At 40.0% G+C, this 24,059-nt stretch overlaps 2 protein-coding genes across 3 annotated transcripts; one reads left to right on the top strand and one right to left on the bottom strand.

Moving 5' to 3' along the window:
- Nucleotides 1–6,446: 6,446 nt before the first annotated feature.
- ccn6 (cellular communication network factor 6) lies at nucleotides 6,447–13,143 on the top strand. 2 transcript variants are annotated; one of them, XM_044377257.1, is made up of 5 exons: nucleotides 6,447–6,590; nucleotides 10,029–10,308; nucleotides 11,171–11,407; nucleotides 12,152–12,324; nucleotides 12,405–13,143. In XM_044377257.1, the coding sequence occupies exons 1-5, from the start codon at nucleotides 6,543–6,545 to the stop codon at nucleotides 12,684–12,686; spliced, it is 1,020 nt and encodes a 339-aa protein (XP_044233192.1). In that variant the 5' UTR covers nucleotides 6,447–6,542; the 3' UTR covers nucleotides 12,687–13,143. The 2 variants fall into 2 exon arrangements, with proteins under 2 accessions (XP_044233192.1, XP_044233190.1); XM_044377255.1 differs by having other exon boundaries at nucleotides 12,131–12,324.
- Nucleotides 13,102–23,490, bottom strand: tube1 (tubulin, epsilon 1). The gene is made up of 12 exons (XM_044377249.1): nucleotides 23,306–23,490; nucleotides 23,117–23,190; nucleotides 21,501–21,553; nucleotides 21,352–21,409; nucleotides 20,975–21,090; nucleotides 19,267–19,388; nucleotides 18,686–18,873; nucleotides 18,399–18,571; nucleotides 17,259–17,399; nucleotides 15,365–15,505; nucleotides 14,589–14,763; nucleotides 13,102–13,450 (listed from the first exon to the last, which is right to left on the bottom strand). Exons 1-12 carry the CDS (start codon nucleotides 23,328–23,330, stop codon nucleotides 13,292–13,294), a joined length of 1,425 nt encoding a protein of 474 aa, XP_044233184.1. The 5' UTR covers nucleotides 23,331–23,490; the 3' UTR covers nucleotides 13,102–13,291.
- Nucleotides 23,491–24,059: the final 569 nt, after the last annotated feature.

The raw sequence follows: 24,059 nt of genomic DNA, 5'->3' as shown, positions 1-24,059 counted from the left end.
ACATGAAGGAGAGCACACAGTTAAAGCACCACAAATAACCATCACTCTGACAAAACACTCAATACAGAGTGAAACATGAGAGACGTCCACAGAGTGAAACAGATGAAAGAGCGGGGGGAGTTAACAGATAATTACGATATTTAGCCTATAATCAGCATTAAAATAAGTTCTCTTTCAAATCAAACATCCCAAGATATGAGTGGAAAGTATTGTTCTTGCAACTGCATTTATAAACTTTTTTGAACCAAGTATAGCCTAACCATGTCATGTGATGCTACTTCAGTACACTTTATCAGCATATATTACTGGAACCACTACAGAAAGAACAGTTAATATCCAGGAATTCACATTATAGACACTAACACTGACTATTCCTGTAACAAATTGGCCACAGTTTCCACATTGACCATACACGGTCCGGCCATATATTAGTCTTGTTTTGACTCAATCCCAGATACATGGTGTATGTGCCAGCTGCCAGAAATACTTGCAAGCACACCAATTCCGCACCTACAAACATTCCCAATAAAATACACTATTTCCTCCGGCATGAGTAACATTTGCTAAAAACTACAGCGCCCAGCATCCCAGTAGCCTGATGATTAAGGTGCAAACCACATTACAATCAACACCCTCAGTTAAACTGCAGCCATGAACCTCTGTTGCATGTCATACCCCATTTCTCTCTCCCCATTTCCTGTCTCTCGACACTGGTGACAATCAAATAAAGGCAAAAGGCCAAATAAAAAAAACATCTTTAAAAAACCAAAACAACAAAACTACAGTCCCAAGCTGTGGGATGTATTGAACCTTTTTAAAAAATTAAACTATACATTTACATTTTTAAGGATTTACGGGTTCTCAACCTGGAATTAGTGCTAGTGATGGTGCAATCCTGCTGCAGGACTTGTTTTGCAGCTTATAAATCAACAATAGACAAGTAACCGTTTCTATTTAAAGGCATGGTCACATTACATTTCCTTCTTACAAATATTTGCTCAGGTTTTCATTCACTACTGACTTTGGTAGATTTGCAGGTCAGAATCAACCTTTGTTCAACCTTCAAGTTATACTAGTGTTTCATTATTATTTTAGTACATTATCACATTATCAGACTACAAACTGTAGCGTTGCTCTAATACACTGTTTACAGTTTGTCAACACTCAGATCAATATTTATTTATTACCTCCCTCACAAATGTAACAATCACATCCTTTTTCGGGCCAAGTGCAAGATACATTTTGGTGAACAGAAACGTAACATGACCGCATCTTTAGACACCTCTAATTATTGATCAGAAACACATAGATCCTACACATTAACCCTGTCTGAATCCTGTTGGTGGTATATGAGATAAATGAAGAGGCAAATTGCTAGCATTTCTTTATAATGTTAATGCATAGTTTAGTCTTGTCTATTAAACTGTATTTTCAAGGTGTGTTAGAGGAAAAACACTGGGGGAACTCAGTCCAGTCAGGCCCTTACTGTATGGGCCTGATGTCAGCTAAGAAATAATGTGAAACAGCTTTTCACAAGTTACAAATTCATATTGAGGCACGTGTTATTTTTGGACACGTTACATATGGTACAAATTTACATGGTTGAGGCACATCACAGAAGAAGGAGCACCCTTCTAGGGTTCATATGCACTGGGCAGCGGAAGAAAAGAAAGAAACAGATGTCTTAAAACAAGGGGTAAAAGATTAATCCAGATTAATGTAAAAGCTTATCAGCAGTGATTCGCCTCTGAGGTGAGTCCAGCAGTCTGAACACCAAACTGTAACACCATGATCAATCTTAAAGTTAAAAACGTCATCAGGGCTGTAGTCAGGGTTTTAGAAATACTGAGGTCATGAGTCCAAGATCCTCCACCCCCACACATGAAGAAAATTGAAGTCTTTGGAATAATATGGATTTTTCATTTCATATTTAATTTATTCACTTAACTGTTTAGTTTATGTTAAAGTTATTTCCACACATGAAGGTCTAAATGCTATTTCACAGGCCTCAGTGTATGTTTTAATCAGCCTTCTGAATCTTATATCACAGCAGTTTCGTTCAAGACAGTTTCAGCTACATGTCAAACACGGCTCCAATGATATTAACTACTGAAACTAAAGACAGCTGACTTAAATTTCTGACATGCCAGAAATTCAACTGATTGTCCGTGAGTCAGATCTTTGATTGATATGGCAATTAACTAGGTGTCGCGACTCCCCTCAGACTGATTGTCAAACTAATTAGTCTGGGGCAATCAACTCAGGGTTAAAACCAGGCTTAATCTGTACAGTGTCTGCCCAGATCAAAGAAGTCAAATTGAAATATAACTGAGTCTAAAAACAGTGTAATCAGTATAAAATACCTGCTTAAGTGGCAACATTTTAATCAAAATTTGAACATGCGACAAAAAAATTATATTTGATCTGTAATGATCTCTTTAAATTCAAAATCCTCAGTATATAAATGCAACAGGCCATGTTTTGTACTTCAGTGGCAGTTGCTCCTAAAATGTACTGGCAGCCCAAGCAGTGCTGAACTGATAATCATAACACCAAACCATCTGAGAAGTAATATGTGGATGCATTTTGAATTTGACACCGGCAAGGTAAAACTTGTGGATGAAGGTGAGGCTGTTTGTTGACTTTGTCGTATGTTCCTGCCTTACAGTAACGTTAGCTTACCGCTCCATGAGGCAGCAGAAGCACCACAAATGACAGGAACAATGTGAATTATACAATGTGGTTTAGGATTTAGGTTACATGGGTTCTGGATTTTGGATTTAGCCCCAATTTGCGCAAACTTTATCTTTTGAAAAAGTGACAGCAGTAATACCCACAATGTGTTTTTACTGCTTCAAAGTTAGTAAAACAAAATTTCTGAGAAACATTTCAGAGGAGAGTATATCATATCTAACACTGTGACATATTTTGGTCACTAATATAGCTGTAAGAACTGTCAAATGCAATATTCATGGGAATTTTATCACAATAAAAGTATGTGGAAGTTCAAATAATGATAATAATTTTGTATTCAGCACTATCCCGCAACTTCTTAAAACTGACTTTTACAACTTTATTGCCAGAGTGATAGGCTCCATATCCTGGTAGAGGAAATAGGAAGACGAAGCTGGAATGCTGGGGCACTTAAGGAGCACCATAATACACCAAGAAGGACACAGCCCGTAAGATCAAATGAAAGAGCATAATCATGGTCTTTAAAAGTGAGATAAGGATTTGGGACGCCTGCCCTCAAGCACAAGAGGAGACAATTAGTCCTCTGCCTACTGGCTCCAACTTCACACACAAAGCCATCACTGCAAGAGGAGACACTCATAATCTCACCAACCAGACAGGTTAGGGAAATAATGCTTTCTTTACTGGAAGTATTTTAATCCACTACACTCTTAGATTAGTTGATGACGGCTGCAGACGTGCTATCTGCAAATCAATGAAACTGATCACAAAGACTAGCAACAAACTCCAGATGTGTATTGGCATTGTTACATGTAAGATATACCAGAGGGCATTCTTCAAATTCCCTGAGGGAGGTCATGTTGCCGACTGTCTGGTGAGTAGTTCACGCACCTGAAAGTCTGCAGTGCTAAATTTTCCCGGGACGAGGAATTTCTGGTTAATTCCTCATCAATAACACACTGTATTGTTGATGAGGAGCTAGTTTGGATTATGTTCTCAATCCAGACCACCTGTAATAATTTGTGTCCACCACTTTGTTCATAGCAAGATGATGAGAGAGTTGTTTTATATACATGTGTATATCTGTTTATATACTGTATATAACATATATATATAACATATATATACACACACACACACACACACACTAGAAATAAATAAAGAAAACTAGACAAGAACGTCACAACATGAAGATTGATGCTATGGTCCTTTATGGTACTGAATGTGAGTGTGTGTTTGTTTTTTTGGGGGGGGGGGGGGGGGGGGGGGGCGGTTTGTAAATCCTCCTTTGTCACCTTTACAACTGTGGATATCTTCACTTCCTATCTCTGGATCGCAACACTGCTTCTCTGGAATTTCACCTTCTTCGTGAAGATCGAGAGGGCATCTGATGAAAAATGGCTGGAGTTCATCTTTGCCCAAGAATATGACTTTTCTAATCAGTAAAAATATTATTACATGTGGATTTATATTTAACCTTAGAGACCCGGAGAGATTAGAATTTGTCTTTTGAAGAGGGGTATTAAGGGAAGAGAAGCATCAAGGGAGATCTGAGATCACCAATCATTGCATTTACATGCAATTAAGCACCTGGATTAAAGTCATTTTTCCTAATCCACCTTTCCAACATTACTTATCTCACAATGCAAGATATCTTCTGTTATGGGCTCACAGTGATGGGGCAGTGACTGGAAGTTGGAAATGGCTTGAGGGGGAAATTTTAATGGAACAAAAAAAAAAAGTACTACTATTATTGTGTAACCTTAAAGTCATTCCAAAAATAGATAATCCTTTGATTCACTTCCCATGTGACACAGTAAAATATGTTCAGAAATGTTTGAGCTTCAGCAGATTATCTTCACCATCATGCTCGTTCTGGGAAGTGTTTTTGTTTATTGCAGCGACAAAAAACTTTCAAAAGACAAATAGCAGCATTGTGGTATAAACAAGTGGGGCAGGTGGTAAAGAATGAGAACATGGTCCTCTTTCATCAGATAAAGAGGTACAGTACAGCCTGAAAGATTGAGAATTTTTAAGATCAGATTTAAAATAATATAAAATATGAAATGTTTAATTTCTAAGGGCCTAGATATAGCAAACAATGACAACCTTGAGGTAAAACTGAGGCAAGCTGCTGTCAGCTGAGGTTCAGTCCCAGCAGTGCCACTCGAAAACAAAAATACAGTGTGAACATTACATGTGTACCATCTCCTCAACACAATGGAACTCAAATGACAAATGAAAAGTTTTACTAATTAAAGTAATACACAGCTTACATCACACAGTGTAGACTGAAGAAAATTGACTGTACAATATCAAACATATGCTGGTATGGTTGTGATGTGGAGGGTACACTGATGTACCTGTCGTGGCTCAGTGTGTCCACTTGTAAAGAGATTTTGGGCTGATGTGTTTGAAAACCTCTCCTGTGTTAATATGAATATCAAACAATGTTCAATTGTTTGATCTCTTGGCTCAGAAATGTTCACTACAGATTCTAAAATCTTAAACTAGATTATCATACTGGCTTTGCTGTCAGTCTAGCAGATAAAACTGATAACTGGACACAATGTGAACTTATCTGTGTTTCAGACTGTATCAAGGTATCAAGTTCACTATGTCCGATTAGCTATGTAGCACTTCTCATCTCCCCTGTGCTACCAGATGGCTGACAGTGAAACTCCACTGACCTCATTTCATATTGCTGCGTTGTTTGAAGACGCCTTTAGCAAACATCGGATGCACCATATAGACAGAAGTAGTTGTTAAAAGCAATGTTTTGTTGACCCTGCATCCAGTCCGACCTCCTTCCTATGTTGACTCTGTTACTATAATAATGTCAGTCGATGTCCTCCTTCACTCCCATCATAAGTACTAACTGTCACTCTAACATAAACATCTGTCGTTTTGGAGAACTTGCGTAGACGATTGATCCTGCCGTTTTTCTCAGGGAGGACAGTCTTGTAAAATGTCCAGCTCGGTACATAACTAGGTCACAGTTCTCTAATAAGCAAATTTACGGGATCATTATGAAATGTTAATTAACACTGGTGAGCACTATCATATTTGGTCATGGATTTATGAACTCTAAAATATCAGCATTAGCCTCAAAAACCCAGTAATGTTCAGAAACTCAATGTTAACAGTAGTAGCAATAGTAATAGTAGGTAGTAGCCAGTGTTCAAAACATTACATATAAGCATTTTTTCTTGTTTTTTTCCGTGTGAATTCTCAGAGGGGCGTTGGCTTTTCGTGGGTAGAGGTGGAGGGCTGGCTCTGAGAGGGACCTCTTTACTCAGTGTAAATAATAATGGAATGTGAACTCAAATGCATGCCAGTCCACATTAAGTGGGACCTTACAGCTACCACACCACATGAAACAAACAGCATATAGTGAAGGCATTTACTGACTAGAATTCTACTCATGAATCCAGTTTTTGTCCAACCAGTTAAGAATAAAATGGACATTATTTCTAGAAATGTACTTTACAGAGCGCCGTGTAACAGCTTGTCACACATGGTTTACAGATTTAACTGTTAGTAGCACCCAGATAAATTCGAGTGAGGTCTGCAGACTAAGAATAAACAAGTGGGCAGGATTTGAAGGCCTTGGAGCAGCCCAGTAGTTATGAAGACAAATATTTCCCCTCTGGATCAGCAAGGCGGGGAAAGGTGTGTTTGGAGAGGAGACAGAGGGGCGCTTTGTCCCCTTCTCCGACAGGTCAGCTCTCCCAATCTCTCCCCCCCCTCCATTCCTCTCTCCTAGTCCCCCACCCTCAATTCCACCTTCCTGCTCCCTCGTCCCCCTGCGCTCTCCTGGAGCTCACACAAACCAACTTACTTAAGAGATGCTATCGCTTCTCTGCCGTTCCCTCCTGCTCATCCTTGCTCAACAGGTAAGAAGAGCTTATCTTTTTCTATTCGGACACAACAGACGTGATGTTATCAGTAGCAGAGCAACAGTTATTTAAAATGCACTTTAAAATTACAGTACTCTAAGTTTAGCATTGTTTTTGTGGAATTTCTCTTTTCATTAGCAGACTATTATAACAGAATATTCTTATTTGTATACTGAGTGATTTAAAGAAGTGTTATTTTATTATTAGGCTCAAGATTACTCCTGATTTCAGGAGTATGTCCTGGCAAAAGAGGAGCAAAGTTTTAGCTCTTTGTATTTAAAGCTTCTGTAGACCCGTTTTCACACCATGAAATGAGCTCATTCAGTAAACCTGGCAGACAGGCTTCAGATTTTTGGCATAACCCTCGGTGACCCTTGGAAGCACTGAGTAGTCTGGGGAATTGGAGCACAAGTGGCACCATGCATATATTGCATCATAGCAAATACCAAGAAAAAAGCAAAACGAGAATTTGAGGTTTAAAGGGTTGAACATCGGAATATTAATGAAGTGTTGGGACGCCACCACTCTGAGTTACAGTATGGGCGGTTTTCACCTCAAAATAGAAGACTTTATTTAGCCATGGCTATCTAACAACAACAACATTAAATGTATTAATTATTACAACTACAATTATTAACAAGGATTAAACAATTATTAAACAAAACACCATATTTGTGGTAGTTGTGAAAAGAAAGAAATTGAGATTTTAGCAGATTGTGTTCATTCATTCAGGGTATGTTTGTGGCATTTTTTGCTCTATAATTTTTACTGTAGAGAAAGAAGTGATACGAGGTGAGAAAGAGTGGAAGACGTGATAAATGTCCCCAGCCAGATTTAAAACAGCAGCATCACATATGTAAAATTCTCCTAAATGAAGTCAATCATCAATAACTCAAATACTCCTGGAAGAAAGCAAGTCTCTGTGATTGTCTTATGCTCCGTGAATAGTTACTCCAATATTTCATCATGACTATATCATAATAACCAATCAAGACAGCTGTGTGGGATAAATTGTGCCTACTGCGTGTCAATTACATCAGCACAACCCGGTCTGAATACTGCAGTGAAAAAACACACATGTCCACATCTGACACAAGACATAAACTTCATTCTAGGACTGAAATAAACATGTAAATAAGATACAAGGGACTGAATTCACAACTGTGGGTCAACAAGTGATTTGTATCTTAAAAGGTTTATTCTGTCTCTCTCATCATCAAGATCAAAACCAAACATGTATCCGTCCGTCTCGCACTACTTTGTGACTTCCCTACTCTGTCTCTGATCCTCAGCACAGTGGGTCCTGCAGAAGATGTAAATCTTCAAAAATGGGTCACAAATATATATTTTTAAAATTTGTGCTAGGCATAAACCTGGAGGGGATCATACAGCTGGCTGCGTGTGTGTCTGCAGATTTAATCCTGCATACTGCTGGACCCATCAGTCTAATATTTTTGTGCACATATTTTTGTGACTGTATGTTCAAGGACCTCTCGTGGTTATGGTGATTCACAATTTTGATAAATCTATTTTATACAGCCGTTGACTGCTGACTCCTCACTCCTCACTAACCAGCCGGTAGGAGCCACAAGTGATCCAAAACTGCTTCAGTTTGGAATCTTGTTTCCGGCGGGGACAACCAATCATGCCTTGTTGACATGTTAGATCAATCGGTGCCAAATTTTGGTACCTTGAGAGCGGGCTGTGTTGTGAATTCAAGTAAATATTGATAAGCCTCCTTATGATTCTATCGTAAAGCTCATCATTTTACGATACGAATTACAACACAGCAAAAGGCATTTCCAGTAATCAGCTATTCTAAAACAAGGCTTGAACCGGAGCATCTGCAGATTAATTCCATACCCGATATGTTATGATCCACTAAAGTTAAAGGCACCATACCAGATGAATAAATCCCTGTTTTAGTTATCTTTGCTGCCATCTTGTCTGTACACACCTGGCGGAGATCTACACTCTACTCAGCGCACTCTCTTATTTTATTTTTTAAAGTAGTGCCTTCTCACAAAAGTTACTCAAACAGGAGTAAAGAGTGCTTTTGTTGGGACTATTTTCAGCTGAGGATTAATACATATTTGATATGCAAGTAAGTATCAGCAGGACAGTGTTATGTGTGAAATAAACTACAGTGGCTGAGTGGCACAGAGGAATATCACCAGCCTTATCCTTGAAGATTTGCTACTTTGGAGGCTAATTGATGTAAACAAAAACATACATTTAGCAAAGGTGGCAGAATTGTGACTTGTTTGGAAAGTTTGACGGTGCCAAATAGCTCAGATGAATCCAATATTACAGTGAGTGTTTGTTGACAGAAGGCTTTTCTGTGCTGACAGAAATGATAGATCTGTGGTTGGCATGAAAGATTTAGAATTTGTTAAGTGAGCCCAGCGCTAACACGAGTACTCTATTAACACAGTCACGATGTTGGTTTGCTGCCTCAATGAAGAATCTATTCTTATACAAACTATTTTTTACTAGTGTTACAATTAGACTGAACAAGTAGTGTTTGTTTATCAAATGAACATGAGAGTAAAGGGTTACAGGAGGAAGGAGGGATTTTGTATATATTAAGTGCTAGAATGTGTTGCTTCAACATCTAGCCATCCACGTTCCCTCTTTTCAGTTTTAACAGTTTTGGCAACTGTCTTCTGTACAAATCTCTTTTATACAACTAATATTCTTAAATTGAATTATGAGGGATTATATAAAATTCAGACAACTTATAATCTTATTTTGCCTTCTGGCAACAGTTAAGATTAAGATCAAGATATGAGGGTACTTTTGCTCTCTCACTTCTTGAATGAGAGGGCATTTTATTCTGTCATGAACACACCAACAAACTACCTCATACGTGGCATGCTCTGACCAGCCAAGTCACGCATTTTCCAAAGCAGCTAAACTTGGCGGTGGAACAAGAAGCTGTCCATCAGAGTTGTCCATTCAACATTTTATGTTATGTACTTAGCACCAGCTCCGCAGGTCTTAATTCAAAAAGGTGGGGTTGAGGTGCAGAATATGCTGAAAAAAACTTGTTCCTGTCAAATTGTAGAGAAGTGACGAGGGAAGTTATTCGCTGGATAAAAAGCAGCATAGAAGTCAACACAGTAGCAGCAGTAGCTTTCTCTAGAATAAACACTTGAAACCCCATTCTGACATCTAAGCACACATAAGTGTGACAACTACAGGCGGTAACAAGTGAAATGGAGATCAGAATGTCACTTCTAGCGTATTTTATAGATTTCTAAACTATCACTCATTTGAAAAAGGCAGGAAGCCTCACCTGCCAGTCCAATCCAACAGGAAAGTGGTGTTTGCTAATTATTGAACTGAATATGACTGTCTGAATACAGCAGGAATAAAAAAAGAATTACTGAAAAAGGGCACTCAAAAGGCATATCTGTCCTTGTTCTCACCCAGTGCTTCAGCAGGGCTCAGAACAATGGGCAGCTGCTGGCACGTCGAGATGGGAGGGCTGCGGCTGAGAGGCGGCAGTTCTGCCAGTGGCCCTGCAAGTGTCGGGAAAGACCTCAGTGTGCGCCGGGGGTGAGCTCCGTCCTGGACGGGTGCGGCTGCTGCAAGAGCTGCGCCCGGCAGATCGGAGACTCATGCAACGAGAGGGACGTCTGTGACCCGCACAAGGGCATGTACTGTGACTTCTCCGCTGACAAGCCAAAATACGAGGTCGGAGTATGTGCCTGTGAGTGGCTCCCATCTTTTCTGGAATTAGTCAGGGTAGGCCAGGTCAAAGTGACTGAGAGGTACTTTTCAACTTCTTTAGTGCTTGTTGAGGACATGCATCATGTTGGTGATAAAGCAGTGTGCAGGTCAATCACTCTGTCTTTCATATGTAATATTAACTTCTGTTCATTTTCAAACTTTAAAAAAATTTAATTTATAAATTTCCAGAATGGCATGAATTTGATTTGTTGTTTGAGTCAGTCATACTGAATGACTGAAATATAATACTGCTATTTTATATCAATTTAACGGTTAACTGACTAAAAGAAAATATTCCATAGAGATTATGAAATTTTCATTCTTGACCTTGGAAATAGTAGGTTGACCAAAAAAAACTCAACAAAACATGCATACATACAAAAACTCAACAAAAAAAAACACTTGCTTTTTTAGGAGCTTTCAAACGCATAACATGGTCTTCATCAGCAGATGGAGTTTGCTCAGTTGTCATATATAAGGATGAAAAAACTCCATGTGCTGATGAAGACCATGAGATGGGGGCTTGCTAGAAAATGCTTTTGTCAACTCATTATTTTTAGTTTGCAGAGTTTCAATTGTGAACACAGTTATACTGTGAAAAATAAGAACATTATAGTAACTAGTTATACTGATGTGTTGTAACATAGTACGTAACGTAACATAATATTTTGACCAGACTGTCAAGTTCTAATTTGCATCGACATGCTTTAATAATTTATGTAAGAACCCTGAACTGCTTTTGAGATTCATATTAAAATACTAAAGATAATTGAAACTGAAGGAGATTTATTCAGTGCATCAGTCAGTACCAGCCCCCTGAGATGTTTCCATCATTCTCTCAGACTTGATGGCAGTAGGCTGTGACCTGAATGGGGCCCACTATGAGAATGGAGAAGCCTTCCAGCCCAGCCCCCTCTACAAGTGTACATGCATTGCCGGAGCCATCGGCTGCACCCCAGCTTTCATCCAGAAGCCTGCTGGTCTCCTGGGCCCCGCGCCGCTGATGGGCAGCATGCCAGCCGGCCTCCGCAGCAGCCAGAGCCCAAAGAAGCACCAGCAAGATACGACCTACATGTCAGGTGTGTGTTTAGAGAGTAAACCTATGGAGAAGGGCCGGGCCCCTGGAATGCTAATTGCTGTCCAAGTTAGCTGGATGGGAGGAGGGGAGGGCATTTCATTACTCTGGCAGTGTGAGGTGTGGCTGACTGTGGTTACACTACTTCATAGAGGAAAACAGAAAGATTGATGGTTCCAGTTATAAACTCGAGGAGGAACAAGGAGGGACAGTTTCTATTAAAAACACCAAACTTTGATGTATTTTGAGTTCTCTTAGCTTGGCATGCAACTCTGAAGAAACAATATATATCTTGATCTGTATGATCTTGGGAAACGCTGATTTAATTTGTCACAGTAGGAAAAACAGCACATCGTTTTGATTTAAAAGTCAAGAACTGACCTCTGCACAAAGTAAATGAAAACATTTTGGATGTCTAAATGATCATTTCACTTTTTGCAGAGTGGCTTTGTTCAAATGAACCAAGTCAGTGTGCTTTCACTGAGAAGGAAACGCTCCTGGTACATCTACTGACTTGTGAAAGTGCAGATCAAATGACACGTTTAGGGATTTAGCAGTTTATACAACTGGTAGCAGAAGATTAACTCCCTCATGGTGGCTTTGACCAGGTATTTGGGGTCTTTTCGGTTGATTCTGAGCAGGATCTGTGCTCTGCTTGGCAGCACACAGGTAGGTTCTTTATGTAGGGTGTTGTTGACACAGTGCCCTTTAACTGTAATACTGAAAGCTTACAGGGATCCTCCTTTAGCCTGGAAGAAGAACTGTCTGATCCAGACCACCCCATGGAGCCCCTGCTCCAAAACCTGTGGCCTGGGCATCTCTGTGCGTGTCAACAACGACAACAGCAAATGTGAGATGAGGAAGGACCGGCGCCTGTGTCTGCTGCGGCCGTGTGAGAAGAGTGTACTTAGGAGCCTCAAGGTGACAAGCTAAGCAAATTCTATTAAGATACTGACATCATAAAAAAAAGAAACAAATCAAATGACTGTTTTCTCCTCTAGGTGCCGAAGGGAAAAACATGTCGGCCTAAATTCCAGGCGAAGAAAGCGGAGAAGCTGGCACTCTCAGGCTGCACCAGCACCAAGAAGTTTAAGCCTACGTACTGCGGAGTCTGTACAGACAAGCGTTGCTGTGTCCCCAACAAGTCACGCATGATCAAGGTCAACTTCAGCTGCAAAGGAGGCAGCAACACACAGTGGAAGATGCAGTGGATAACATCCTGCGTGTGCCAGAGGAAGTGTAACGATCCGGGTGACATGTTTTCTGACCTGCGGTTACTCTAACTGATCCGCCTGAGAAGCCCAGAGACACAGACACAGGGCACAAGCCCTGCTGTGGTGGACTAAGGACTGAAACATACATATACTTTGGTTGTTAGGTTCTCCTCCGCAGCAGTGACGTGCCTCAAGAAAACTCAAAAAGAGCTTTACAACTGAAACTGAAACTACGAAACCTCCCTCTGTGAGGTAAAATGGCTGGGATCATTAAATAAATGAAGAAATGTTGTTAGTTAGGAATTAACCTCATCTTCAAGATATGTATGTGCAATAACAACATGGATAATGGTCAGTGGAGCAGCTATAACAGCAAATGTTGACTCATTAACAGTACCTCATAATACTATGTATGTCAGGGAGCCAAGAAACGGCGAATCAGGTCATTCTACAGACTGAGTTGAACTGTTTCTCTTTTTTTTGCATGTGGTTCCTGTTTATTTTTTCAGACAGGAAAAAAAAAACATCCAATCAGGTCATAAATTAGACAATATTGATATATAACTTATAAAAATATATACAAAATATTTGGTTGTCTGAAGTCATTTTTGAAAAACAATTATTGCTATACAAGCACACGGACAGATTTACAGACAGATTGTCACAGCGGACCTTCATCTGGCGATGCTGAGTCTGGGTGCGTCGGGCATCAGTTTCAACTTGGTGGCATCCAGGTGATGATACTCTTCAATCAGTGAGCTGAGAGAGGCGATGGCCTCTGAGAAGAAGCTCTGCTCCATCCCCTCTACATTCAGGTAGTGATGTAAGTGAGCCTACAGAAAAGGAAAGCATGAAGTTACTCGGTTGGGATACAAACAAAAAGTATAAATCTGTGTTTTCATCGCCAAGCAATAATACTTTTGGGATGTGGTCTGTTCTGGGCAAGTGGCAGAACAAATACCAACAATATGACCCAACACCAACACTATAAAAACTCTGAGAGTCTAGAGACTCAGGGGCACACAGAAGGTAGTGTCTTTATTTGTGGTGTTGACACTGAAAACGTGTGGTTATTGCTGTATAACCTTTACCCCATTTTAAAGTTTAAGTGTTGAAGGATGAAAAAAGATTTAACTGGAAAATATACATACTGCAGAAAGACAGACAGAGGAACCATTGAACAGAGTATCATGCTCACACTGGGATCACAACTAATGACAACATGATGGCTTCAGGTTTTTCATAAACTCAAATAAAAGAATCACACATACAAACACAACATGAGGAGTGATGTCTCTGCATGCAGTACACTATTAGTAAGATTCACTCATAGAGACTGTCTGAATCACATTAAAAGTTGCATTTTAATGAACATTTCAATCTGTGGTGGAGGAGAAATTGTAGCACAAAGTGAAAGAGGAAATACACGTTAAAGCTTTGGTGATTTTTGGACCGATGTTGGTGCTAAAGCTGAAGCTTATGTAACTTATATAGCTATATTTTTCATCAAATTAACTACAAAACTGGTCTATAAGCTGCCAGCAGAGAGGTTGATCCAACTGTAGCACCATAATCATGACATCTCCAGGCTAAAATATAGTTGCGGCAGTTACATGGTAGCATTAATGAGATGTGGAGAAGGCGTCTTTTCAGTACATTGTCTAAAGATCAAGGTTCCAGCAGGTATTTTCCCTCAGGGAAATAGGAGCAGATTTTGGCGAGACTTCCTGGGAAATGCTTGAATTTCTATTCCAGCCATGTATTCAATATCATACATATTCGGACTGAAATGATTAGTTGATCAACATAAAATTAATCTGCAATTATTGAAATTATTAATTTTTGTTAAATCTATTAAATGTCAAAAACAGACAAATCAGAGGCCAAACAGTATGTAAACAAAAACCTGTAAATCCACATTTAACAAAGTGCAACCAGAAACTATTTGGTGTTTATATTTGATAAATGCACCTTCTTCCTGTAGAGCTTGGTGAAGCGTTCTCTCAGCTCCATAAATGTGGGCTTCACACAGGTGTTGTTGGCCAGAGCTAACAGGGAGTGAGAGTGTCCCACAGGAGGCACTGAACACAGACCCGTCTTCCAGCCCTCCTGATTCCATGAGACAAAGGGCAGCGAAGGCCTCAGCCTACAGGAGGGAGAGAAAAAAAAAAAGAAAAAGATTTGTACTCTTTTTATACATTCAATGCAAGAAAATTGGGCTAAAAATTTGAAGGGTCACATCATTTACATGGCACCTACGGGTATTAGCAACTAAAACTTTTAAAAGTGTATGAAAACACTGTTTTTATTTCTTCCTAAAGAGGATCAGAGCTATCTTGTGAGTATAAGAAATATTTTGTAAAATATTGGTGCCAGTACAGAAATGGTAATGACCCAGTGAAGGAAATCAAGAGATTGATGTTAGGAGCTGTGATTAAATGTGGTGGGTGATATTTCTGAGCTTCCCCTCCTCCTCTGTTTACACCACGGTCACGCACTACTATGAGCTCTCACACCAGCTTCTCTTAACAATGTGCCACATGAAAACAAGGTCTGCAGGGAGAGCGGTAAGAGGGGTGGGGGGGGGGGGTGGGAGCTGAATGGACCAGTCATGAATCATTGCCATCGGTGCTGAATCGGGCTACTATTTGGAGAGTCTGACTGTGAAGGTCATCTTTGGGCCTATCGGGGTGGGTGCTGTTTTGGTGCGGATGGAGACTGAGCGAGGAGGACTGCTCTGCTCTGACCTCTCGATGTTCCTGCGGAGGTCGGACACCTGAACGTTGCCCCTGACCATGAGGGCGCAGGCCAGGTAGAGGCTGTGCTTGGGGTCGGCTCGGATGAGCTGGTGCTCTTTACTGAAGGCGTCGCTGAACATCTGATCCAGTCTGGGGGGGGGGGGGCACAGTGAGAGAAGACAGCTTGGTACATTTCACATCGCGTTAACTGACAAGCACTTCACAAGACTTCTTTCTAGATAACACATTTTTTTGCATCCTGATGAATAAACACATTGTCTTTCTTTACTGACTATAGTAACTGCAATGGTCTGGCAGAGATTGGGGTGCATGAGGGCTAACATTTGAGAAAGAAGAATTTTTCAACCTTTATTTATCCAGGGAGGTTCTGCTGAGCAGGCAAGATATTTTTAAGCAACACCCTACTCTACATTCACACAGTCACATACATTCATATCACATGGGAGTACAACCGCCAGTCCTGTTGACCAATGAGCCGCTCCACTCTAGTAGATGAGGCCTACAGCATAAGGCTCACACAAGGCCACTTTCATGGCAGTTGTTGTTGGGGAGGAGGTGGCTGGGTGGTAGGGTGGTGGGTCAAATGGTGTTTTTCCTGTCACAAGCATGCAGCACTAAACTTGAAGTTGCCACCGTCTCAATTAATAAAATGAAAGCTGTCTTTATGGTGAAAATATTAAGCCTCTTGTTTAATTGATGATTCTGATAAGACCCCAATACCCAAGACCCAATAATAAGTTTTAAAATAACAAAATAAAATCATTTAACTCTTCATCAGTCATGTTCATGTAAATGTATTTTTCAAAAATATTTGAAACACTATTTTAAGTGGATTCTTTGTGATTCTATGAAAGGACTGGACTCATGTCTATAATTAGCAATAATTCATAATTGACTTTCAGTGGAATGATATCATGATATGATCTTATGTTTTATTTCTGCTATATTCAGTTGTCTAAATGATTATAAACAAAGTATGAAGAGGTTTGTGTGATGTAGTGCAGAACAATGAAACACTGTTCATTACATTGAGCATCAGTTTTACTGTGTTACATGTGGATTTAGTTCATGCTATTGAAGATCAACAAGATGCCAACTGTGTGTCTTTCCTGCCTTTGACCCCTGCTGATTTTGAATGCCTGTCTGAATGCAGCACCCCTCCTGTTTTTGCACCCTCCCCCCCTCTTCCTCTGCTGCCTTGTATGCAAATGCCCTTCCTCCCTACCTTTTGGTTACCAATTGTTTGATCTTATGGTATAGTGTTTCCATCCCTTCTGCTCTGGGTTAGTCTACTGTATCACATCAGCTCTGTGTCAGTAAGCTCACTGCATTTCCGGAATGCTATTAGATCACTTCCACCACAGCAAACTTTGAACAAGGACTTGAGTGATTTTCTTCAACACTATGTAGTTGTCCATATACAAATAAACATTAAATAAAATACATGTAATTTAATACATTTGCCATATCATAATATGTATTGATTTTGAAAAAAAAAAAAACATATTTACAGTACCAGTTAAAAGTTGAACAGTAAACTGTGTCCAAACATTGACTTGTACTGTATATCGTGACACTAGTTTTAACCATATGTCCAAACACTCTCTATATGTTTAGTCCTTGTCCCACATGAATACTGTTATTTCATCATCATGTTTCAAAGGACAGTTTAAGTAACAGTGTAAATAAATTCTACACACTTCGGATCAGTGAGCTCATCACTGAAAGGGTTTCCCTCATCATTCATCGCTACTCGTCACTGTCAACAGACCCCACGTGTGGAGGGGATGATGGAGTTCATGTGAGCTCAATACTCGGAGCTCCGCGGGAGTCGAAGCAACTGTGAGATAAAAATAGCCGCAGTGACAGCCAGATAGTAAACCTTCTGGTGGGGACGTTGACATCAGCCAGTGTGTAGAGAGGGGTGAGGCTGGGCACCAGGTAGTGTAAACGAGGGAAGGGGACAAGGTTCATGGCGATCTCATTCAGATCCATGTTGAGGGAACCCTCAAAACGTGCTGAGCTGCAACACAATACACATGAGCAACTTGTAAATGCATAGAAAATCTCATTTATACTACTTTAGCAAAAAAAAAAAAAAAAAAAAAAAAAAAAAAGGATTTTCATTATGAGATACCCCCATTGTGTAATGAATGAGTTATTTTATTTACATGTCTGGGCATTTACATGACCTATCTCTCCTAGAATTATTCAAACGCATCAAATAAAAATACCAAACATATACCCACCAGCATCTTAACAAAGCAATATGTTGACCATATATCAATATGAATAGCCTATATATAATGTTCTAGGAGATATACAAACAATGGAAATTACATAAAACTATCTAATGACAAATGAATCAGTGATACACATCTACATTCTCTCTCTAATATGTTTCAATTTAAAAGGTGCATGTGTGAACAAAGAAAATAGGGACCCCTACGCAAAAACATTGTTCCATAGCACTGCTAGTGGAGAAAAACTCCACAGGGTACCTTTACTGCAAGTCACAAAATTCACTCATGTTAGACTGGAAACTACAGACGACTGACAAATGAAGGAAAAACCTAAATAAATTAGGGGAGAAACATAACTAATGCATAACAAATGCTTCCAATACAAGTCACAAGTTGGCATGGCCTTCACACTCATCACATCTCAACCTACCTGAACACCTATGGCAGATTTTGGAACTACGTGCTAAACAGTGCTCTCCAACCACATCATCAAAACACCAAATGGCACCAAATCTTTTGGAAGTCTGGTGACCATCCCTCCAGTAGAGTTTAAGACTTAGTGAATTTATGCCAAGGAGCCTGTTCTATAACTTACTAAGACACTTTGTTGTTTTTTTTGTCACCCGTTTTATTCCGTCTACGACTCAAGCTTACAAATAAAAAGACAACAGCGCCAAAACCATGTGAGCGTGTCCAGTAGTAAAATAAACACTGTGAGACAGGCCCCTTCCCTCAGCAGACAGGGGTGTACTGTATTTGTGCAGACAGTAATACTATACCTGGTAATATTGAGCAACAGGTTGGCCACAATGTTATTCATGGCATCAAATGGCTTCTCTGCTCCACTGAGCCCGCCCTGCCCAGAGATGACGGTGCTGTCTCTCTTGATCACCGTCCCTGGCTTTCCACCATGAGACATATGTTTGATCTTGTTTACAATCTCGACCAATGACTGCGAGAGGAGAAGTGAGGATGAACAAAAATTGTTATAACTGATGATTAAGATGTACTGTACGTACGGCAAGACGTAGAAAGGGAAAAATAACGTGTTTCAGGGTGAACGAACCTGATTTTCTACAGGCAGGACACAGTCGGCGTGCTCTGTGAGCTCTCGCATGGCCAAGACACTGTTGTAGGGAGACGTGATGACATCATCCTCCGCGGACGGATAGATGGAGGTGACGATTCGACACACCTCAGGGAACTCTTCCTCCAGCAGACTCAGCACTCTGGTCCCCAGGCCAGAGCCCGTACCTCAAATCCACAATTAATGCATTTACTTTCTGCAGTAACCCGATTTCTTTGACGTCATGTAAAATCCCTGTTTAAGACTGGAGAACCTGATTTTCCCAGTTCCATATCTTCTAAAGAAACCACATTTCTTGCATGTATACACATAAGTGGATAATTGCAGAATTGAGAAATATGTGCTATAGAGAAAAAACTGTCAGTCCAGTCCAGGAAGTAGTGTCATTTATCACTAATACACTTAACACCAATGTCTAAAGATCACCGATTACCAAATATAGGCTTGTTGGAGTTGCTGGAGCTGAGCTTTTACATATAATGAGTAATTTATTTAAGGCAAACGTTCTGTCTGTACCTTCTTCATCATGCCTCCATGCATGGATGGTTATTGTGCCTTACCTCCTCCCATTGAGTGGATAAGAAAGAAGCACTGCAGACAGTCACAGTGTTCTGCTGCCTTCCTCAGTTTATCCACTATCTGCTCCCTGTAGGCTGAGCCGTACGTCATATGTCCAACCGCCCTACAGAGGAAGAAGTACGTTATTGAACGGTGAAGGATGAACCGATGCCACGTTAGTACGGTGAAGGTTTCAACGTGAAGAATGAACAGAGCTGAATTTAAATATTCAAGTTCCCTTCCACTCAGAAGTGTGTTTTGCTTGTTATTACTTGACTCATGTTTGAGCTTCTCTGTGTGTGCAGAGTTTGTTTTCACATTCATCTGCCGAAGGAGGAAAGTTTCTCTGCGCTCACCTGAAATCTCAGATTTGACACGTGTACTTTTATGAGCATGATTTGGAAACTTGAAGCCTCCGGTGCACATACTGTACACTGAGAAGGAAATTTCCAGTGAAGTAGGAGACATCTTGTGTCCAGCAGTCAAACTTTAGGAATGAAAACATATTTCCATATTCATATTAATAGATTCTGGATTTTTCAATAAGGGAGATGGCAGAAGGGGAGGTGTTATTTTAAGAATTTCTAACAAGGTAATTTAACCTTTTTGTGGAAAAAAAAAACATATCAGGCATAAATTATTATTCAAAGCAAAGTATTTTATGCCTTAAAATATGTCTGGAGGAGATATTTAAATGCTGCCGTGCAGTGTAGGGTTGCAAGACTTTAAGTGACAAGCTGTGTGAAGGAATGTATTTGACAGAGAAAGCCAGAGTTTTCACACTCCTTGGGTTGGTGTGGTATGTGCAGGATTTACCACAGGCATTGGTTTGCCCACGGATACAAAAATAATTGAAAGATGCTCCACAGTGCAGTGAGTGCTTAATAATAACAACATAAACAAAACACTGTGCAATGGACATATTCACCTAACATTAGTTTGTTTGGGCTCACACAAACTATGCAGGTGGCAGCAGCGAAAAAAAAAAGTCTGCATGTGACAGGAGACACAGACAAAAAGATATAAGAATCTAAAACTCACTTTCCCCTCAACATTTTATAAGCTTCAGAATAAAAGGCTGAACGAAGCCATTGTTGACGGGGAGATCTCTATGCTGTGATGAGGTCGACTGCAGCATCTCTCAGCCGCAGCACGTCTCTCTGTCTCATGTGAACTGCCCTTTAATATGCTGAATATTCCGCTCCCAGTGCCTCAACAACAATTCTGCTAGACAAGCATGTCACTGCAAAGGGGCACTGCTTTCTTTTTACAATGGCTGTCAAGCTAAGGGAAACTCAGAGGGAATATTTACACCAGTCCTGTCAAAAAACACCACTGACCTTTCCCCCAAATGATACTATGTCTGCTTGAGAAAGGGCAAATTGGAAAAAAAAAAAACACCCAATTGTAAAAGCTACTAAGCCACTAGTGCTCCTTTGTGTCTTTGCTATGTTATATTCTTGGGAATGTGAAATGTGTTTATATTCTTTCAGCCACACACGAATAATTAGCACTTTCTATACATTCTTTTGGCAATTCAGTTTCTTTGATTTAACTCCTGAGCACCACACTATTATTAGAACTCTGTGTAACGTAACGGCACGTGTGAAGGATTGTGCAACAGGAACACTAAAAAATGATGATTTGCAGCAGTTGTTTCTGGCCATGTGTGCGTGTGAGCAGACGTCCTGTGGCTAGCGTGTCTCTCACCAGTTGTTGCCTGAACCGGACACGTCTGTGAGGAGCTGAGTGCTGTCGAACACCTCTCTCAAAGGGCCCTGCAGGATCTCGTTGACCACGCCCTCCTCCATGTCCACCAGCACCGCCTGTGGATCCAGATATGTCAGTATGAGGCCGGCATATGTATTTCAGTGCTACTATACGCTGAGCACATGTCTGTCACCCCCCTGCCATCATTCCATAACTCTTCTTTGTAACCCTAACCAATGGATGCCAAACCTTTCATTTCAGAGAATCCAACCCTGACCTTGACCCCTACTCTAAAATAAGCTGTTACCCCTGTGAAGACCAGGAGACAAAAAAAAAATGTCCTCTCAAGCTGTTTTCTAGTAATTGGCTGAACTTACCCTGGCCTTCAGATGTTGGATTCTCCCACCAACACCACAAGCTCTCCCATCACTTTTCCTGGAAAAAAAAAAAACGTGAAAGGACTGCATTTGAACCACTGTATAGAAGGCACATGTTTCAGTTACTGAATGAAAGCAGGTGTGACTACCTTGAGTCCACATTCCGGAAAAAGCTACTGAGGGCCTCATCGTACAATCCTTTCTGAAAAAAAGAAAAAAACAAGACATTAATGATGTTCTTATAAGGCATGATAGGTGATAAACATGTCTGTTTTTAAAAGATGAGATAAGGCACAAAAAGAATAGGCTTCCCTAGAGGGATCATTCCAAATGATTACAATAAAGGGTTTACTTTCTTATTTTTTGGGCCATCATTACTATGTGTAATATTAACAGTATGCTTACTAAGTTAACTGATGAGATCTGGGAATGAGGTAACATACTGCATTTCTAAAAAGTCTGAATCGTGAGCAGTCAGATTATCAAACTTATTTTAAACTGTTTTTCTGTGCAATGAGAAACATTTGCTTTAAAAAACAAAAATGTTTAAAGAGGCCAAAACTCCACTAACACTTGTAATACACAGAACAACTTTATTATTAGACCAACATGTTTTGGCTTGTGGCCTTCACCAGGGTCATCATGAAACACATTATAAACAACATTTAAATAAAGTATGTATGAAGCAAAAATACAGAAAATACACACACAGACACACAGACACACACACACAGTGGGGTGCCTACAAAGATGGGTTGGGTATATGGCCATGTGGCTTCAGACCAATCATTGTCCCAGACCAAGGGGAGTGTCCAATAAGCGACATGAGTGAAACCATATTTGGTCCATAAACTGAAGAAGTGCAACTAAGGTGGTACTTGTACAGAAGAGGCCTTAAACCAAAATAAGCCCATTTAATGTGGCATACCAAGAGTTTACCTGGCAACAACATGGAAGTTAACTCACATTTTGGAACAGCGCCCCACAGAGGCTCCCAAACGCTATTTATTTCCCAATGAATGAATGAATATTTGGAGTTATTTCTGGCATTAAAAAAAAAAAGATTTTTTGGCCTAGCAGGGGTTCTCATTGGCCTATGTCTTGTATAACCTCAATGACATGGACCTGAATAAAAATAGGAAAAATATATAAGTGTGATACTCAAAACCTTGAGACTTCTTTTAAAGTAATAAAAAAAATCCTCATATTTTCTGTTGTTCCAAATCAATTAATTAATACTGAATATCTTTTATATTGAATATGAAATTACTGAAAGTATGTAACTTGGAAGGACTTTTGTAGTTGCAGTGACAGTATCCATTTGAACCTTTTCATTCTGGCTAGGAAAGGAATATGGGAGTAGGCATTGTATGAGTGAGGACAGCTGAGGTACATAACTATACCCTTTTGTGTGGCTGACATTATTTGAAGAGTTTGGTACAGAACACAAAGTTCTTTGTTTGCAATGCAATGTAATAAGTTTTGTTCTTGTCTATGTTTTACAACTGTTTCACCAGTGCAACTGTATTCTGGTGTCTTGTAAGTCCAAACAAACAAACAATCTAACTAACTAGCTAACGAACCCTTTATATACTGTCTCCTAATACTGATGTTTAGGTCTTTTGCATGGCAGACATACTGACTTGACATATTATACACAGTGTCCGAAATTATTTGCGTTTAAAAATGAATCCGTGTTAAGATAATATTAAACAAAGTGTCTCTGCTGTAGTCTACGTTACTGGGTGTGTGTATTTGCACTTACTTTATTGACATGGGCATGTTCTCGCAAAGCAAGATCCCAAAACCTGCAGCCGACCTGGTTACCACACTGTCCAACTGAAAAACACGACTTGAAAGTTTATTATCTAACGTTAACTGTTACCCATCACAAAACAGCGCCTGAGAGCTATCTATCTGCCTAAATGCTAACGTCAGTTCAGTGTTTACTTACCCTGGACAACAACCGACTGTGTCATGGCAGCAGCAACACAGAGAGCCCTTTGTAGTATCGACCTAAGTCATAGTTAATGTTAACATTTAGCTAAACTTGTCAATTAAAACAACTTTTCCAACACACCTTTTAACGCTTCGCGCCTCTGTACTGTTTGGTCGCGTGCTGGTGACGTAATGCCATGGAAACGCATGGATGTAGATTTTTTTCCCACCCGAATTCCGCGAAGACCCGTCCTACTCTGCCTCTGATTGGATAATACTCGTTGCTTTCGTTGGTTGGATTGGTTAGATTTAGGCAGAGTAGGGGCGGGTCTTCACAGAATGCGGGTGGGTTAAGACGTAAACTGCGGCAACAGAAATCACCGACAGCTTGCGTTTGTCACCTTTCTACTCAGCGTTGGTTATCTCTTTATCTATCCAAATAAATACAAAGCTGGTTACTGGTCCTGACTTAAAACAGCGTGACGTTTTCCGAAATAGATGTTTGTAAAGGCGGTCATGTAATGAGACATGTCGATTCTCACTTTTGGCTTATTATTTTTAAATGAACTGCTGCTCAACATAAATAAAGATGACGTTATTTTAACTTAGGCAATGACATGAGAACAACAGCTATTAAACGATTGTTATGCGGGATATTTCCATGGATTTATTAAGATATGTCTATGATATTTCAGGTCATAAAACACACTGCATTAATATTGCACCGTTCATGTATTATTATCTAAGGTCAATGTTAAACTGGGGCCAAT

This window comes from Thunnus albacares, chromosome 16 (genome assembly GCF_914725855.1).
Source record: "Thunnus albacares chromosome 16, fThuAlb1.1, whole genome shotgun sequence".
In the NCBI taxonomy this organism is placed as follows: Eukaryota; Metazoa; Chordata; class Actinopteri; order Scombriformes; family Scombridae; genus Thunnus; species Thunnus albacares.
This window is presented reverse-complemented; position numbering and strand designations above follow the sequence as displayed.

Coding starts and splice junctions, on each gene's coding strand:
- ccn6 (XM_044377255.1), top strand. CDS start 6,543: ATGCTATCGCTTCTCTGCCGTTCCCTCCTGCTCATCCTTGCTCAACAG. Junction 10,309..11,170: donor CGAGGTCGGAGTATGTGCCT/GTGAGTGGCTCC, acceptor TCATTCTCTCAG/ACTTGATGGCAGTAGGCTGT. Junction 11,408..12,130: donor AGATACGACCTACATGTCAG/GTGTGTGTTTAG, acceptor TAATACTGAAAG/CTTACAGGGATCCTCCTTTA.
- tube1 (XM_044377249.1), bottom strand. CDS start 23,330: ATGACACAGTCGGTTGTTGTCCAGG. Junction 21,410..21,500: donor TTCCGGAATGTGGACTCAAG/GTAGTCACACCT, acceptor TTTTTTTTCCAG/GAAAAGTGATGGGAGAGCTT. Junction 13,451..14,588: donor CCAAGCTCTACAGGAAGAAG/GTGCATTTATCA, acceptor CCTTTTCTGTAG/GCTCACTTACATCACTACCT.